This window comes from Uranotaenia lowii, chromosome 2 (genome assembly GCF_029784155.1).
Source record: "Uranotaenia lowii strain MFRU-FL chromosome 2, ASM2978415v1, whole genome shotgun sequence".
Taxonomy (NCBI): Eukaryota; Metazoa; Arthropoda; class Insecta; order Diptera; family Culicidae; genus Uranotaenia; species Uranotaenia lowii.
Window position 1 is genome coordinate 209096016 of NC_073692.1, and position 16642 is coordinate 209112657.

The 16642-nt window shown below is 38.3% G+C and overlaps 2 protein-coding genes across 7 annotated transcripts in view; one reads left to right on the forward strand and one right to left on the reverse strand.

Annotated features, from left to right (window-relative positions):
- LOC129743796 (unconventional myosin ID) overlaps positions 1–13441 on the forward strand; it is a 94638-nt gene extending 81197 nt beyond the window's left edge. For all 6 annotated transcript variants that reach the window (XM_055735991.1, XM_055735992.1, XM_055735987.1 and 3 more), the window contains exons 7-9: positions 10879–12273; positions 12329–12486; positions 12552–13441. In XM_055735991.1, coding sequence (XP_055591966.1) covers positions 10879–12273; positions 12329–12486; positions 12552–12726 — 1728 coding nt within the window. In that variant the 3' untranslated portion in view covers positions 12727–13441. The remainder of the gene's footprint in view (positions 1–10878; positions 12274–12328; positions 12487–12551) is intronic.
- A 704-nt stretch (positions 13442–14145) lies between these two features.
- LOC129748788 (deoxyuridine 5'-triphosphate nucleotidohydrolase) lies at positions 14146–14829 on the reverse strand. The gene is made up of 2 exons (XM_055743538.1): positions 14643–14829; positions 14146–14584 (listed from the first exon to the last, which is right to left on the reverse strand). The coding sequence occupies exons 1-2, from the start codon at positions 14804–14806 to the stop codon at positions 14245–14247; spliced, it is 504 nt and encodes a 167-aa protein (XP_055599513.1). The 5' UTR covers positions 14807–14829; the 3' UTR covers positions 14146–14244.
- Between the last annotated feature and the right edge of the window lie 1813 nt (positions 14830–16642).

The window sequence follows — 16642 nt, forward strand, 5'->3', positions numbered from 1 at the left end:
AGGAGTTCAATCAAGCTGGGTACGCTCATTTTATAGTCTCAAATATCTGAGCGTCAGGGAAATGGGCGGAGCAGAATCAATATGGGTTATTTCTCTCTGGATCAAAAGAGATAAAAGAGAGGATTTTTCGATCAGAACCTTTACTGCATTGAATGCATATGGATGACATGTTCTATTGAATAAATTACTTTCCGCTTCCTCATCTATATCCTCTACACTCACCTAAACCAACTGCTGGAATAGAGTGACTTGGGTGACTCTACTATCGTCACGTCACTCGAGGCGCAGAATAAGGGCCCTTGTCAAGGCGCTGGTTATCGAAGTTAAAATCATATAGAATTCGCGTTTTCTTTCTTTGGAATGTTATAACGGAGCACTTGGAGACGCTGACTGATAGCTTATTAAAGTCTACACCATTCACCAAAATGATCTAGTAAAGAGAGAAGGTGTGCACAATCGACAGTGGATTCAACTGGAACGAATAGTTTCAGATCATCAGCATATCCTATTTTTGTTCCAATTTCAAGCTAACGATCAAGTCGTTGAAAAACAGAACAAACAGTAAAGGTCCCAAATTGCTCCCTTGAGGCACGCCAGATCGGTTAGTAAATGGAAATGATATGCTTTCACCAAATTTAATCCTAATACACCGCTCGGTGAGAAATGATTTCAACCATGTTGTCATGAATATCGAGCTTAGCAAGCCTAGGAAGTAAGATTCCGTGATCAATCGTATCGAATACCACTTTGATATCGGCTTTGTCTATCGGTGTATATAGTATCGACCTGTTTTTTTCTTTCTATTTGGTTCAGACAAAACGAAGTGTACTCTAAAAGATTGGTACTCACCGATCTGCCAGGCATGAACCCATGCTGTTCAGCGGCAATATAATGTGAGGAAGCGCGTAAGAGGGCTTGACTTACAACAATTTCGAAAAGCTTGGATCCTGCCGATAAACTTGATATGGCTTCACATTTCGTCGTTCGCCATTTTTGAAAACAGGAAACATGAAGAAATTTTTCCAATAGTCCGGGAATTTACGTTGTTGAAATGATCGGTTATAGATTTGGGCTAGCGGCAACGAGAGAGCTTCGATGCATCGACTGTAAATAACAGCCGGAATTCCATCAGGTCCAGGGGCAAAAGAGCTTTTCAGCTTCCTTGCGGCATTTTCGATGAGCTCTTGATCTATCTCGAAGGTGTTGAACTCTATAGAATCGGCCGGGACGTGAAACGTGGCATCAGTGCACTCAGTTTCGGAAGAGGCAGTGTCCAGGAAGACCGCCCGAAAATGCTCAGCAAATAAATTGCAACACGTATCTGGAGAATCAGCAACAGCATCGTTGTAAAGGACTGAGGTAGTTAGGGAGCTCGATTTTCGTTTCGAATTTACGAATATCCAGAAACTTCGAGGGTTCTTACGTAAACCAGATTGTACACGCAGAACATGGTGTTTGTACAGTGAGTCTGCGAGTAGGCTGTGCTTGCTGCTTTGAACTGTTGTTGAGAGTTAACCGATAGATTTTTTCGAAGCCTTCGCAAACATGCATTTTTTTTCGCGTCGAAGTTGTCGCAAACTGTACGCCAAAGTCTCAGTCATAACGTCTACTGGTGCGTTGCCGAAAACTGCATCCCAGTCAATGCTGTTCAAGTATTGTAAAAGCAGCGAAAAGTCCGTCTTCCAAAAATTTAACGGTCTATTCCTACGATTCCTACGATTCGAGTGTTTGGCGAGGAGTTAGAATTGCTGGAAACGATCAGCAAACTCAATTGCTGGAAAACCAGCATTTACATGTTTTCTAGCGGCTGTAAATTCTATCCCTGATTGATTGATCATTCTGGAAAATATGAAAATTTCGTCAGATGTATTTTAAATTTAAAGCAAACAAATTCTACTTACAGATTAGTTCGCCTACATTTTTACGATCATACGAAAATAACAAGTCCCCAATTTGACAGATAGTTTGCTGATTTTTCAGCAATTCGGATCGTTTGCTGGAAAAAACAGCAAAATAAATAATGTTAGCTAGTTTCCAGCAAAAAATTAGATTGCTGTACATTTCCAGAGAAATTTTGTGCTGGAAATCGAGGCGAAAATTAACTGTGTTCTTTGTAGTGCTCCAGTCAAATGATCTGACACTTTCAGAAAGTCATTTTCCCACCTGAAAGCAACAATCTGGTGGATGCTCCGTTTAAAAAATATTAGAATCCCATTAAAATTCGGGGCAGTTATTGCCGAATCCTAGAAAATACACAATTTGCGGACACAACATAAAATGACTGTATGGGAAATTAAACGAACTTTTTGATGAAATATCGCTGGCACCCAGGATTCCCTTAAAACGTGCTCATTCTATACAGCCCAAATTTTAAGTTCTTAAAGCTTGGAAGTTCGTTTAAGTTGCTAAGGAGAATGGTAATCAGCTTCAATAAGATCTCTAGAAAACTGACACACGCCGAAAAGAAAACCGATTGATTGTGTTGTTGGTGTGAAGTTTGGTGGGTGTTTCAGGGTTGATCAGGGTTTGTCAAGAGTTTTTACGGCAGACTTGAGTGTTTCCAGCGCATTGCGCATTGGTGAACAGTATTGTAGAGAATATAGGAACAAAGATAAATGAAAGTACTGAAAAACATTAGTTTGAATAACTTATTTATTTATATGTGATATGTGATTCACAGTGAAGACGTATGTTGTCTGTGAAATCAGGAGCTAATCCAGATCAGTAGAGCTTTCTGATATTGAAACAGTGACCTCATTAACATTATCTCGAAAAACGAAATGCGACGTGAGAGATACGAGAGCGTTTATATAGTTGAGATCATGGTTGCCACATGTACAGATTAATCTAGACAGGTACAGATTTTTGAGCTTATTTTTGGTACAGAATCTGTACGTACAGATGACAGATTTTCAAAATTTGGTACAGATTTGTACAGATTTTTTACTTATAAAAACAGAAAATTGTTTCCACATTTTGCTTTCAACCAGTTTATTGAAAACTTTATAGAAAATAAGTCAAAAGTTAGCCTTTATTATTCTGACGATAAGAGTTCCTTACTGGGAAGTCACGATGGAACAATTAGATTTCCAAATTTGCTACACATAATTAAATATCTGATTATAATCCCCCATTCGTCAGCAGTGGTTGAGCGCATTTTCTCGCAAGTTAATGCCAATTAAACCGAAGTTCGTAATTTTCTGAGTGTTGAGACATTGGATGCTATCCTAAGAACGAAAAGTCATTTAAGATAAAACGGCGGATCGAAAAATGTCGTATTAAATATGACGCTCAAAAATCTTTTTAATAATATTTTGTATAAACATCATGAACATTAGGAAGTGTTCGTTATGGAAAATATTTTTTAATGTCAGTTTTTTAAAGAGAGAAAATAAAAATGATTGAATAAGTTTCTCAAAAAGTGTTTAACTAAAAACCTGTACAATGTGCAATGAATTATCTATCTTTTTTAAGATTAAAAATAAGGAAACAAAATTTTCACATATCATCACATTGCAGGCAGAACTTTGTTTTCTTCGGTACAGATTTTGGTACAGATTTTTGAGTTTTCGGTACAGATGAAAAAGATTTTTTCGATGAGCGGTACAGATTTCGATGTGGCAACGTTGGTTGAGATCGATGGAATGGAACTTAACGAAACGAACGCGTGACTGTGTGTGTGCAATCGGGGCGGAAAAATATTCTCGCTTCCCGAACCAAATCGACGATAGAATTCAGTTGATAGAATATTGCGTTGACGAAAAGATCTAAAAAAAGCGATTCAGGAAAGCAAGTCCGAAATTAATCCTCCGGACTCGACAATGGCGTGGTCATCGCTCCCGGGGAAAAGATGTAAGACAATTTGATTTTGTGCAAACAAATGTTGATTCCTAAATGTCGGTTAAGTGTAAAGTGCTCTTGTGATCGGTTTTTTAGAATCTTTAATAATCGGTGAAAAAAGGAAGCCATTTTGGTAAGTGTCGTGTGAAAAAAGATGGCCAAGAATTTCGAGAACTATTGCTATAATTTAAAAGGCTTGGCAATATATTGACGTGAAAGTGATTATTTGGTAAGCTAATGGTAATAAATGCTTTAAGTGGCGATGAAAATTCAGGACTTTGAGTGGTCCTGGGTGATTTTGGCTCTGAGTGGCAAAGTCACAAAGAATCTAAGTGATTCTGGCCTCAGTGGCTTATTTTCGGCTCTGAGAGGCCGAGTACTTGCTCTGAGCGGCAAGTACAGGAGAATCTTGAGCGATTCTTGGAAGCCTCAAGCGGCTTATTTTCGGCTCCGAGTGGCCAAGTACTTGCTCCGAGTGGCAGTACAGAAGAATCTTGAGCGATTCTTAGAAGCCTCGAGTGGCTTATTTACGGCTCTGAGCGGCCGAGTACTTGCTCCGAGCGGCAAGTACAGGAGAATCTTGAGCGATTCTTGGAAGCCTCGAGCGGCTTATTTTCGGCTCCGAGCGGCCAAGTTCTTGCTTCGAGTGGCAGTACAGAAGAATCTTGAGCGATTCTTGATGGCCTCAAACGGATTATTTTCGGCTTTGAATGACGGTGCTCCGAGTGGCAGGAATCTCGAATGGTGGCGTCTTCCAACTATGACCGTGAACGCAAATATTGAACATTTTCGTTTAAGATTTTGATTTGCTTGGATGATCGAATTTCGATGAAATTTAGAGTTTGTTTGGAAAACATTGCATCTAATTTTTTAAGTTGATATCAGGGAATGATATTATTTCGAAATGAAAAAACAAAAAAAAAATTAATAAATTAATGAAAAATAGAAGATGAGAGACTGGAGCAAAAAAAAAGTAGAAGAAGAGATAAAAAGATGAGAAGGAAAGAAGTATTGAAGATGAAAAATGAAATGCGAACAATTAAACGATAAGAATGAAAGAATGATAAAAAAAAAATTAGGGAGGTTGAAATAGCAGATATAATAAAGGAAAAAATGGGCAAAAAAGAATTATAAGAAAATATGAAGATTATCAGATGACATGAAGCAAGATAAAAAAAATAATTGAGAGATGATAGATGGATAGATGAAATCCTTGAACACGAGGTGTTTTTTTGGAGATAAGACAAGTAAGGGATACCCAGACAACCATTTGGTGGGTATATCAAATTTGCAACACTAATATACGTGCAAATATACGTGTAAACATATCGTATATAATGCAGCAAAACCAGTATATACGTAACATTTTGGAGGTCATATAGGTACATTAGCACACATATTCTTGATTTGGATTGTATAGTCGTAATGAAATCATGCAATGTAATTAAATACGATAAAGAATATGCATGGACGCACATTGTAGGTGCAGATATACGAATTGTCGTAACAAAAACATGCAATACATTTAAATACGATAGAGGATATGCATGGGCCGCACATTGTAGGTACAGATATACGACAATGAGTTTAAATGACATTCTTACGATATAATCTGTAAAATAATATACGATTTCTGGTTGTCTGGGTAGTAAGATGATAAAAAAAGGAGAAATGAGAAACGAGTCCGTTGATGAAATTCAGGATAAAGTTCTTTCGGCCACGATAATAAAAAGCTTTGTGATGAAACGATGAAAAGATGACAGGATTCGAAAATTAGAAAATGGGAAGATTCAAATAAGAAGATGAAAGGCTGGAGAGAAAAATGGAAGAAATGATGACGAGATGTGAAGAGAGAAAAATAGTAGATGAGATATTAGATGCGAAAGATAAAACAGTGAAAAAATAAGTACAGAGGTTGTGCGGAAATAAGTAGATGAAAAGATGAGTATATTAAATTATTTGAAATTGTGACGAATATCAGATGAGAAAAAAACAGAAAGATTAAAAAGAAAAAAAACATGACAATCTAATAGATGTTATCCTGAAACATGTGATGTTCATAGTTAAGAAGCTGGAGAGATAAGTCGAGAAGAAGATAATAAGATGAGAAATTGAGAAGATATAAATTGTTTTATTCGTTGACCTTGGTGAGGTCATGATCAAACAAAATGCGAAAAAAAATGAGATGAAGAAAGAATGAAAGAGGACAAAAAGAATTTAAAAATATTAAAAGGTAGGATGAAAAAAAAATGATTCCAAGGAAATGATCATAGAGTGCAAAAAGTGCAGTTTATGATAAAAGAACTTCGAACTAGTCAGAGGATTTAAAAGGTAAATTATGAGTATTTTTAAAAATTCTGGAACATTAAAGTTTATGAATTCAAACCATTGAAAAAAGATCGGTCAATTTAAATAAGAAGTTAGGTGGTGAGACGCCAAAATGATGATATTAGAATATTTTATGGCATAATGAGCAAATATGAGAACAGGAGGAAATAATCATAAAGAAAATGAAATAATTAGAAGATGAAAGGTTGGACTTATAAAAAAAAAATCTTGACAGGGTAAGAAGGAAAAACATAAAAAACCAGGTCAGACAGACAAAACGTTTTAATTTTGTATGTGAAACATATGTTAGTCTGACATATAAAAATAAAGTCTGAGTCTAAATTGTTTGAATATAAAAATAAAGCCAATAGCGATAAAAATAAAGCTTGAAAAATTAAAAATAAGAGTAGGCAAGAAGGGGGATGTAGAGAATATAGGAACAAAGATAAATGAAAGTATTGAAAAACATTAGTTTGAATAACTTATTTATTTATATGTGATATGTGATTCACAGTGAAGACGTATGTTGTCTGTGAAATCAGGAGCTAATCCAGATCAGTAGAGCTTTCTGATATTGAAACAGTGACCTCACTAACATTATCTCGAAAAACGAAATGCGACGTGAGAGATACGAGAGCGTTTATATATGGCGTATTTTTTTTTGATTCCGGATTTGGCCCTGGAACTGTCAGAATAAAAAAGCGTCTTTCGGGTTTCGAGTTATTCCATACGTAGGTGTGCGTGAGAACGAGCGCAATGTTTACATGCAGCTGTCATTTTGTTCTCCCTTCTGGATTTCTTCATTCGGTTCTTCACATCCGGATTGACTGTTTTCGTGTCCGGATTGCACTGGACAGCATATAGTACGATTTTGCTTGGCTGAGAGGTTCAAAATCACTGCAATAATCATTTTCCCGTTCATTATTTCAACTGTTTTGCTTTCAGCCCAAAACAGCTGTTTAATGTTTTGACAACAACGTTGAGAGTATTGGTGAACTTCTCGCAAAACTGACTTTCTTCTCAGGGCGACTCCGTCCGCTTTTCGAGCGAACCTAGGTTGCCTCTCGAGCAATAAATGGCCGGGATTCGACCAGACCGAACTGAACGCCAATTTGAAAAAAATTGAGTTATCTATGGCAGCGGATGCGAAACATGATAAACTACCTGTCCAATGAAAATCAGAACATTTTTCCTATTTTTTCTGATTTTATTAGAAAATTTCAATGTTGTAGACAGTGGAAATGGCAAAAATGCGTTGCGCCAAAATGAACTGAGAGCCACCTTAGAGGTAAAGACAAAAAGTCTGTTTTGGTCATGAAAACTAATTTTGTGCGAAATAATCTTTTATGTGTTGGTTTTTCCGATTCAAAACAGTTCTTCGGCTCGCCTCGAACTAATTTCTGGTAAATTATATGATAAAAAACGTTCCCGTGGCTAAAAACTTTATATTTCGGATTGTAAGCATTTGTTAAATTTCACTCCGCCAGACTGAACCGAATCCCTTGAGTATTGTATTCCAATTTACTCAAGAGGATGTAAGAATTTTTAACATTTAACGATGAAAGATACTTCATTTAATTGCTTACTGTCGTTCAGAACGCAACCGGTAAGTAACAATCAAAGATATTCCGGACTTCAAAAGTGCGAAATTTGTATGGCTCGGTTCACTCTGGCTCAACGAAAAAAAACATTTTCCAAACATCACCCATACTCGTTGGGTGCTGCCCGTAAAGCGCCTATTAGTAGGCTCCTACGTTTAGAACAAATTGTCCAGTCAGATGATAGCGCATGGTAATTTTTCAAACATTTTAGTTCGACCAGAGTGAACTGGGTGCAAACATATTGCTATAAAAATTCAGTTTACGGCTTATTGTGTAATCATAAATCTACCAGTACATGCACGTCGGCTTTATAAGAGTCTAAATGGGATGGTAAAATGATTAAATGAGATATCTTATAAAATGGTATCAATTGGTAGGGCTGTGAACTTTAAACTCGATTTTCTCGAAATCAAGTTTATGGCGTTCAGTTCGGTCTGGTCGAATCGCGACCAAATGAGCACGATGACAGCAGTTAGAGCGAACCTAGGTTGCCTCTAGTTTGCCTCCAGGTGAAAAAAAATACGGTAATAGTTGAAATCGATGGAATGGAACTTAACGAAACGAACGCGTGACTGTGTGTGTGCAATCGGGGCGGAAAAATATTCTCGCTTCCCGAACCAAATCGACGATAGAATTCAGTTGATAGAATATTGCGTTGACGAAAAGATCTAAAAAAAGCGATTCAGGAAAGCAAGTCCGAAATTAATCCTCCGGACTCGACAAGTATCACCAACCGTTTTTGGTAAATCTGGAAAAAGATAAGGAAAATTCTGCTTAAAAATTTGCAATCGGCGACAGAGCTAAATATATATTCAATTTTTTTTTAATGAACCGAATTGTTGTTTTGCTGATGTCAACCATAAAAGAATATTTTGACCGAAATTTGACAGATGCTTTTGAAAAATCACTTTAAAGTCTTTGTTTGGTTCATTGGAAAGTCCTTAACAGGTGCATGGTTCCTTTTAAGAGAATAGCGCGGACAAGTTCCATGGAAGGCACTTAGAAGTTCCGCTGTCAACTTTTTTACCTATAAGGAGGCGCTTAAAGTGTCTAGGTAACTTTGACGTAATATGGGCACTTAGAAGTCTCAAAACACGTTTGTTCAGCCAAATGTGAACTTTGGAATTCTTTTTTTTTTCTCGAGGGATTGTAAGAGTCGTTATTCATCCCGAATATTTGGGAAATCCATGTTTAAGTAAATATGTAACTTTTGGTTGCTTGGATGATCTTTCCAGAATCTAACTGGACATTCAGGTCAGTTGGTGACATTAAAAAGACGACTCTAAGACTCCACAAAGAACAACCCAGACAACCAGAAGTCGTATTTTCTTTTACAGATTACATCGTATAGAATGTTATTTATACTCATTTTCGTATATCTGCACCTACAATGTGCGGTTCATGCATATTCTTTATCGTATTTAAAAGCATTGCATGATTTTATTACGACAAGAAGAGAGACTCGTATTTATGTACATATGAACTCGACCTTTGTGTACGACAATTCGCGACAAATCCGTGAAGAGATTTTGTCGTGCTATGCATAAAATAATTCGAAATAAAAAACGTATATAACTGCATTGATTCGTAATAATGTGCATGCAATCGTATACCTTTGCAAATTAATTCGCATGTCTGATTTTCGTAAAACGTATTTGCTGGCAATCGTAAAAGAATACAAAAAAGTTCAATAAAATCGTTTATGATAATGGGACATCGATGATTGGAATCGAATTAAAGGTGGCTTCAAAATGTTGGTCTATTTTTAGATCATCGATGACGTGTTCTACGATTTAAAAGATTTAAGTTATAGAAATATACGATTTGCTGTTGGTTTAATGCCTTTGAAGCTAATCCCCTTGAATTTATCTATCCCAGATAGCTTCGAGGAACCATCATGAGCTGCAGATCGTATGGTCAGGGGATCAAGTCCAGGTACTAACAAAAAAATCAGCAATCTGGCAAATAATAAACTTGTACAATATAAACTTGAATTTGACAGCAAAAAATGCATTTCTTTGAAATAATCTCATTTTTATTATTTTTATGGATGAATAAACTGATTGGTTTAAAGTATAAAAAAAAATTATAATCTTATTTTTATTCAACTGACGGAAAATGAGAGCCCTGCACTCAAGTCGCAAAAGACGACCAAATAAGTCGTCAAACTTTCCATATAGTTACGAAAAATGTCGTATATTACAACCTCAATCATCTATATGATAATGTAAATTGTCATAGTATACTCCAAAAAGAATCAGGGTAGTCGTAAATGATGCGCATGACAAGTCGTGCAAATCGTAATTTAATACAATCCAAATCAAGAATATGTTTGCTAATGTACCTATATGGCCTCCAAAATGACACGTATATACTGGTTTTGCTACATTATATACGATTAGTGAACCTGTATATAAGAGAAGTGACATCTGAAACACAAAATTCCAATCGAGCAAAAGAACTGTCAAAATCGATTCCAATCGATCCGAGCATTTTGTCGCAGAGCTTTTGCCTTTCTTATTGAAAACTCAACCAAGGAAGGTATTGCGATTGTTGTTATAGTTCAAACAGATAATTTTTTAGCTGGTCATATGAATTTATGATGAGGTGCAAATTTTTTTAATGCTTTGGTGAATCATGTTTCTAGTTAGAAAGCTAACTGATTATTAACGAAATTCAAGTCATTCATACCGTTTATCGCGATCCTTCGGGCATCGAGTTCAATGTTGTTTTGTTGGATTGAAGGAGCGTTCACTTTAGAGCTTGAACATTGAGCCAGAAATCAGTGCTGGGAATTTTTTTGTCCAAGATTTCGGCGATGTTGCCACATATTTCATTTTAAGAGGGATCAGATGTCGCTTCTCTTATATGAAGGTTCACTATATACGATATGTTTTCAGGTATATTTGCATGTATATTTGCGTTGCAAATTCGAAATACACCAAATGGTTGTCTGGGAAGGACTTGATCAGCTTCAAAAGTATCGGACGCCTTCCTTACAATATCCAACGTATTTCGCGTCAACGTTCTACCTGACTTTTGACTTTTTTACTTTTGTTTAAGCTTGAATCAAGGTGTCCTCAAACCGATTTTCTTCACTATTTCCCAGATTATTTGCGAGTTGGTGGAGCAACCACACAAGGGCGTCATCTCTATCATGGACGAGGCCTGCCTCAACGTGGGCAAAATTACCGACGAAATGCTGCTGGACGCGATGGACAAGAAACTGTCGCATCACCCGCACTACAGCAGCCGGCAGCTAAAGCCGATGGACAAGGAGCTGAAGCACCGGGAAGATTTCCGCATTACCCATTACGCTGGAGATGTGATATATTGTGTGAATGGATTCATCGAAAAAAATCGGGACACCCTTTTCCAGGATTTCAAAAGGTTACTTTTTCATTCTAACGACAAACTGATGAGCTCCATGTGGCCGGAGGGAGCTCAGGACATCTCGAAGACCACGAAACGACCGCTAACGGCGGGAACTCTGTTTCAACGTTCGATGACTGAATTGGTAGCGACACTGCTGAAGAAGGAACCGTTCTATGTGCGCTGTATTAAGCCTAACGACATTAAGAGTGCGTCAGTTTTCGACGATGTGCGAGTTGAGCATCAAGTTCGGTATCTGGGATTGTTGGAGAACGTTCGAGTTCGTAGGGCAGGATTCGTTCATCGGCAACGTTACGACAAATTCTTGTTGAGGTACAAGATGATTTCCCAGTACACATGGCCTAATTTCAGAGGTGGATCGGACAGGGATGGTGTCAAGGTGCTGCTGAACGAGAAAAACTTCAACAACGATGTGAAATATGGCAAGACGAAGATCTTCATCCGTTCTCCGCAGACGCTGTTTGCTTTGGAAAAGCAACGCAACGATATGATTCCGCACATTGTAACACTACTTCAAAAGCAGGTCCGTGGGTGGATCTGCAGACAACAGTACAAGAAGATGAAGGCTGGCATCGTGATCATGCGCTACTATCGGAAGTACAAGTTGAAGAGCTACGTGCAGGACCTGGCCAATCGCTTCCGTAATGCTCGTCAGCTACGAGACTACGGCAAGGGTATCCAGTGGCCTCAGCCTCCACTAGTGGGCCGGGAAGCGGAAAAGCAGCTGCGGAAGCTGTTCTCACACTGGCGAGCGGCCATGATCCTCCGGAAGTATCCACGCTCCGAATGGCCCCAGCTGCGGCTACAGATCATCGCGGCCAGTGCCTTCCGCAAGCGTCGGAAGTTCTGGGGCCACGATCGTCGCTGGCTGGGCAACTACCTGTCTGTGGTCGCCGAAAACTCCAACTATTCATCGTACAATTCCAGTATTAATAACATTAAGAACACGGACAACTTCCGGACGGTCCTGTTTTCGTCGTTCGTGAAAAAGTTCAACAAGTGCAACAAGTCGGCCGATCGAGCGATCATTGTTACCGACGCGGCGATCTACAAGTTGGATGGTTCCAAGAACAAATTCCGGAACATGAAGCGAACTGTGGCGATTAAGGAGGTAACAATAGGCTTTGGAATAAAAGGGTAATTTTGTAACTATATATTTTCCGCAGATTTCAGCGATCAGTGTTAGTCCTGGAAGAGATCAGCTGGTAGTGTTCCATTCGCACCATAACAACGACTTGGTTGTAGCACTTCAGGGAGAGCATCAACCACTGAAGGAGGATCGCGTTGGAGAGATTGTGGCGCACGTCTGCAAACGTTATTTTGAGTAAGTTCTTGAAGTTTTTGTAAAGTAAGGAGTTTTCTAACTTTTCCCATTTTCTAAAATTCCAGACTGTGCAATACGGACCTGACGGTGAATGTTGCCCCTTCGTTCCAGCTTCGGCTAGGCAACAAGGTCCGAACCCTGAGCGTCGAAGCCGTGGCGGGCGTCGAGACAGCAGCTTTCGAACATTCCGGTGCCGTTATCGTCTTCAAGGTTCCCTCAGCTAACGCGAGTGCCAATTGAAGGGGATCAGCAATGTATTTTTTGGTTGTTTTAGCGTGTTAATTTATTATCCGGAACCGTCTGTTGGATCAAATCCAAATACGGTGCAAAAACTGTGCTTAAACAGAGATGTATTTTTCGCAGGAGTAACTGAAGTACTTGGAAAACTGCAACTGAACGCGGCTCTAAATAATTGTACTTGATAATGCTTTTATTTGTTTTTTTAATGTTAGGAATAGTATTCGCAATTTATAGGTTTAAGTTAGACTGGCAGTAAGGAATCAGACAGTCTAATTTCCATGTCAAGTGCCATTTTGAGAGACATTGGAGTTCAACGGAAAGAGATGGGAAAAAACCATCAAAAGCACTGATAAGAAAAAATGTTGAAACAACAACAACAAGTACGATACCATCCATGATTGAAGATTGTGATAACACGTTTAGAGGTAGCCAAGTGAAGGAAGGCGCCGAATCGAAACAAGTTGTTGAGTTATCGGAACAGGGTTAGATACACAGGTTTGATGTAAGTCTAATTTCGCTACCCTACAAAAAACTGGGAACAGAAAGTGCGAAGCTTTTTTGTTTTTTTTTTTTCATGCAAACTATGAAAGCTTGGATATTTTATTTTATGATGTTAGGTTAGATTTTATTTTAAGATCATGAAATTTCAAGTGAATGTATGGCTAAACATTATTATTTTGTGGTAATAAAAATATTTTTTAATCGAAATATAGTATTTTGCTGTAGCGGTCAGAAATATTCAATTAAAAATCCGAAATTCATGGAGAAAAATGCAATCCTTCTCAGAAGATGAGCCACATCTATGAATTACATATTTGAAATTCCTAAGATTTAAGAATAAAAGAGGTAGTTTTAAATTGCTTTTTTTTCTTAGAAGAAAGATAGCAATTGCTTGGGTATTTTAAAATGAATTGATGTTCTTTCTTTTTTTTACGTAAACGTTCAAATGTGACAATGGAAAATGGTACTTTTCATTTCAGTACACCACTGCCACTGAATCCATAACAAAAAAAATGGGAGCTATTACGATTGCATACATGCAGGCGACTTCATGTGCGTATATCGCCTTTCGTTATGCAATAGTTTGTGATGTTAAAACATGCTATAGCGTGCTATTGCCACGTGCGATAATGCTCACCTACATTTAAGCGGCCAGTCAAAAATTACGTAACACAATTTTTGATCATTTTCGACCCCCCTCCTGCCTACGAAAAACATTCATTTCAGTTGTTCTATCCCCCTTTCTAACCCCTCCTTCATAAACACGTTACGTAATATTTGAACGGTCCCTAATATGTACATTTAACTTTAACGAAGCCTGCCACCTACAATATACCGTATGTTTAAGTTAAGGAAATCCCTGAAATCATTAGTATGCAGTTTAGTTCAACCAAAAGCAAAATTAAAACAAAAACAAGATTTAGTTGAATTACAGTTTATTACTTCATAAGCTTAACAGATATATCTTAAAACTTAAAATAACATTAATCCAAGGAGCAGATTAAAAATCTGGTTTTATCACTGGGTTCCCGTAGATCCGAAACCTCCGGAGCCTCGCTCGGTTTCGCTCAAGCTCGTTTCCTCGACCAGTTCCGGGTAGAAAATCCGCTCGCAAATGAACTGCGCAATTCGGTCGCCCCGGGCTACTTTGAACTCCACGTCGGAATGATTGAACAGAACTACTCCCAGGTTGCCCCGATAATCCTCATCGACGACACCCGCACCAACATCGATGAAGTTTTTGACGGCCAGTCCAGAACGTGGAGCCACCCGACCATAGCATCCCTCCGGAAGCTGCACCTGGATGTCCGTCATTACCAGCTGCTTGCCGCGAGCCGGAACCGTGTACTCGTAGGCGCTGTAAGAGAGAATGTCAACAGTTAATTTCGATTTGAACCAACTCCCCAAAAAGTTACCTCTTAAGATCGAATCCGGCAGCTTTTTCGGAACCCTTGGAAGGCGCAAAGGCCTGATCCGACAGCTTGGCAAAACGGAGCACGGGTTTGGTTTCGGGTTTCATTATTGGAAATTTTGCGAAATTTTTCCGAACGACAGCACTCAAACAGTACACAACTTTCATTAACCGAGCGAACCGATTTGAATAAAAATTGGCGCAATTATTCAAGCGTTTGCCGATTTCAAAAACGGTTGATGCGGAAACGGCAAGAAAATTCGTCCCCGTTATCAAAATTCAAGCTAGTAGAATTGATTCGACACAAGAGGTGCCATGTGTCTTGGTTTTTAGTATTCGTCCTTATTTTCGACAGACCGTCCTGATTTTTTAAAAAGCACGAAATTTCCAGTTTTTCACAAATGGACTGAAAAATTTCTTGATTTTCAAAAAAAACTATTAAATGATTCAATATCAAACAAAAATGTTATAAATAGTTTAATCTAACGAGCCTATAGCAAAAAAAGAGACGAAATGTCACGATTGGAATTTTTGGATTTTCTGTCAGTGTCATTCCAATCGAGCAAAACCAAGCAGTCTTAAAGGCAGACCTACAACAGGGTTGCAAGCACATTATTTCGAAAGGTTTTGGTTCAGATCCAGGGGTGGAAAACAAAAAAAAATGCGCTCAAACGTCAAGTTGGTCATGATGAAATCACCGCCCATGCAGTGAGCAGGTCACAAACTTGGTTTTATTAGGATGATCATTATTAAAACTTTTTTAAGTCTTTAGGAGAGTTTTACGTGAAACTGGTTTACAAATTTCACCAAACTGAGGATGCCTGATCTACAAAACAATAGGTAATTGTCATATGACGGTCGTCGACGCTTATGCAGCGAACATAAATAATCAACATCCAGAACAATTTGATTCTCACGGTGGAGTTGTGTTTTGATTGCGGCGTTTTTAATATTTTGACGAAAAAATCAAAAATTTTAATCTGTTTCGCGTTAATTTATATATTGTATGGTGTGATTTTTACGTGACCTGTATATTGGAGTGTGATAACAATAATTGCTCACGAATTGAAAGTGAATTCCGGCCAAAAAGGCGAAAATGAGTGTGGCAGATGCTGCTCCTGATGGAGCAGCATCACAATCTACAAGTGTACCTAACCTTCAAAACGGGTCAGGAAACTTGGATAAGGAAATGGAAACCACGGATGCACAATCCAGAGCCAGGAATGAACCGACGCGGGTGTTCATAAACTACCAGTATAAATCCAGTGATAGTCGTCCGTTTAGAGTGATGGTAGAAAATACGGATATTGAGAAAAGGAGAACCATTAACCGTTTGAAAGTAGGAGCCATGCTACACCAGAATGGATTTGACAAATCCATAGAAGACATATGCAAAACTGGAAGACAGAAAGTCACAGTTTATGTCGGGAATTGGAAGGATGCCAACAGGCTAGCTAATAGTCAAAATTTGCAGCTACAAGGATACAAAGCGTACGTTCCGAAGCAGTTTGTCACTGTTACGGGAGTAATTTCAGGGATCCCACCCGATATGGATGAACAAGATATTAAAATGAATATCAGAAGCCGAGTGGAAATTGATTCTATTTTTAGATTACACCGTTTCATTGAGAAGAAAAAGGAACCGACGTACAAAATAGGAGTGGTGTTTAGGAGTAATGTTTTACCTACTGATATAAACATTTTTTCTGTTATTTTCAGAGTACAGCCCTACATCAGAAAACCGGTAATATGCTACAAGTGTCTGAGATACAACCATGTATCAAAAAACTGCAAATCGAAGACTGGAAAATGCGCAAGCTGTGCAGAAGAACATCCTGTTGACATAACCTGTAAAACCGTGAAATGTTTCTACTGTGAAAGCAACGACCATAGAACCACAGACAAAACTTGTCCTCGTTGGAAAAAGGAAAGTAATATCCAAGCGACGATGGCCAAAAATGGAATGACTTACCAAGAAGCGAAACATACTTACATATTTCCAAC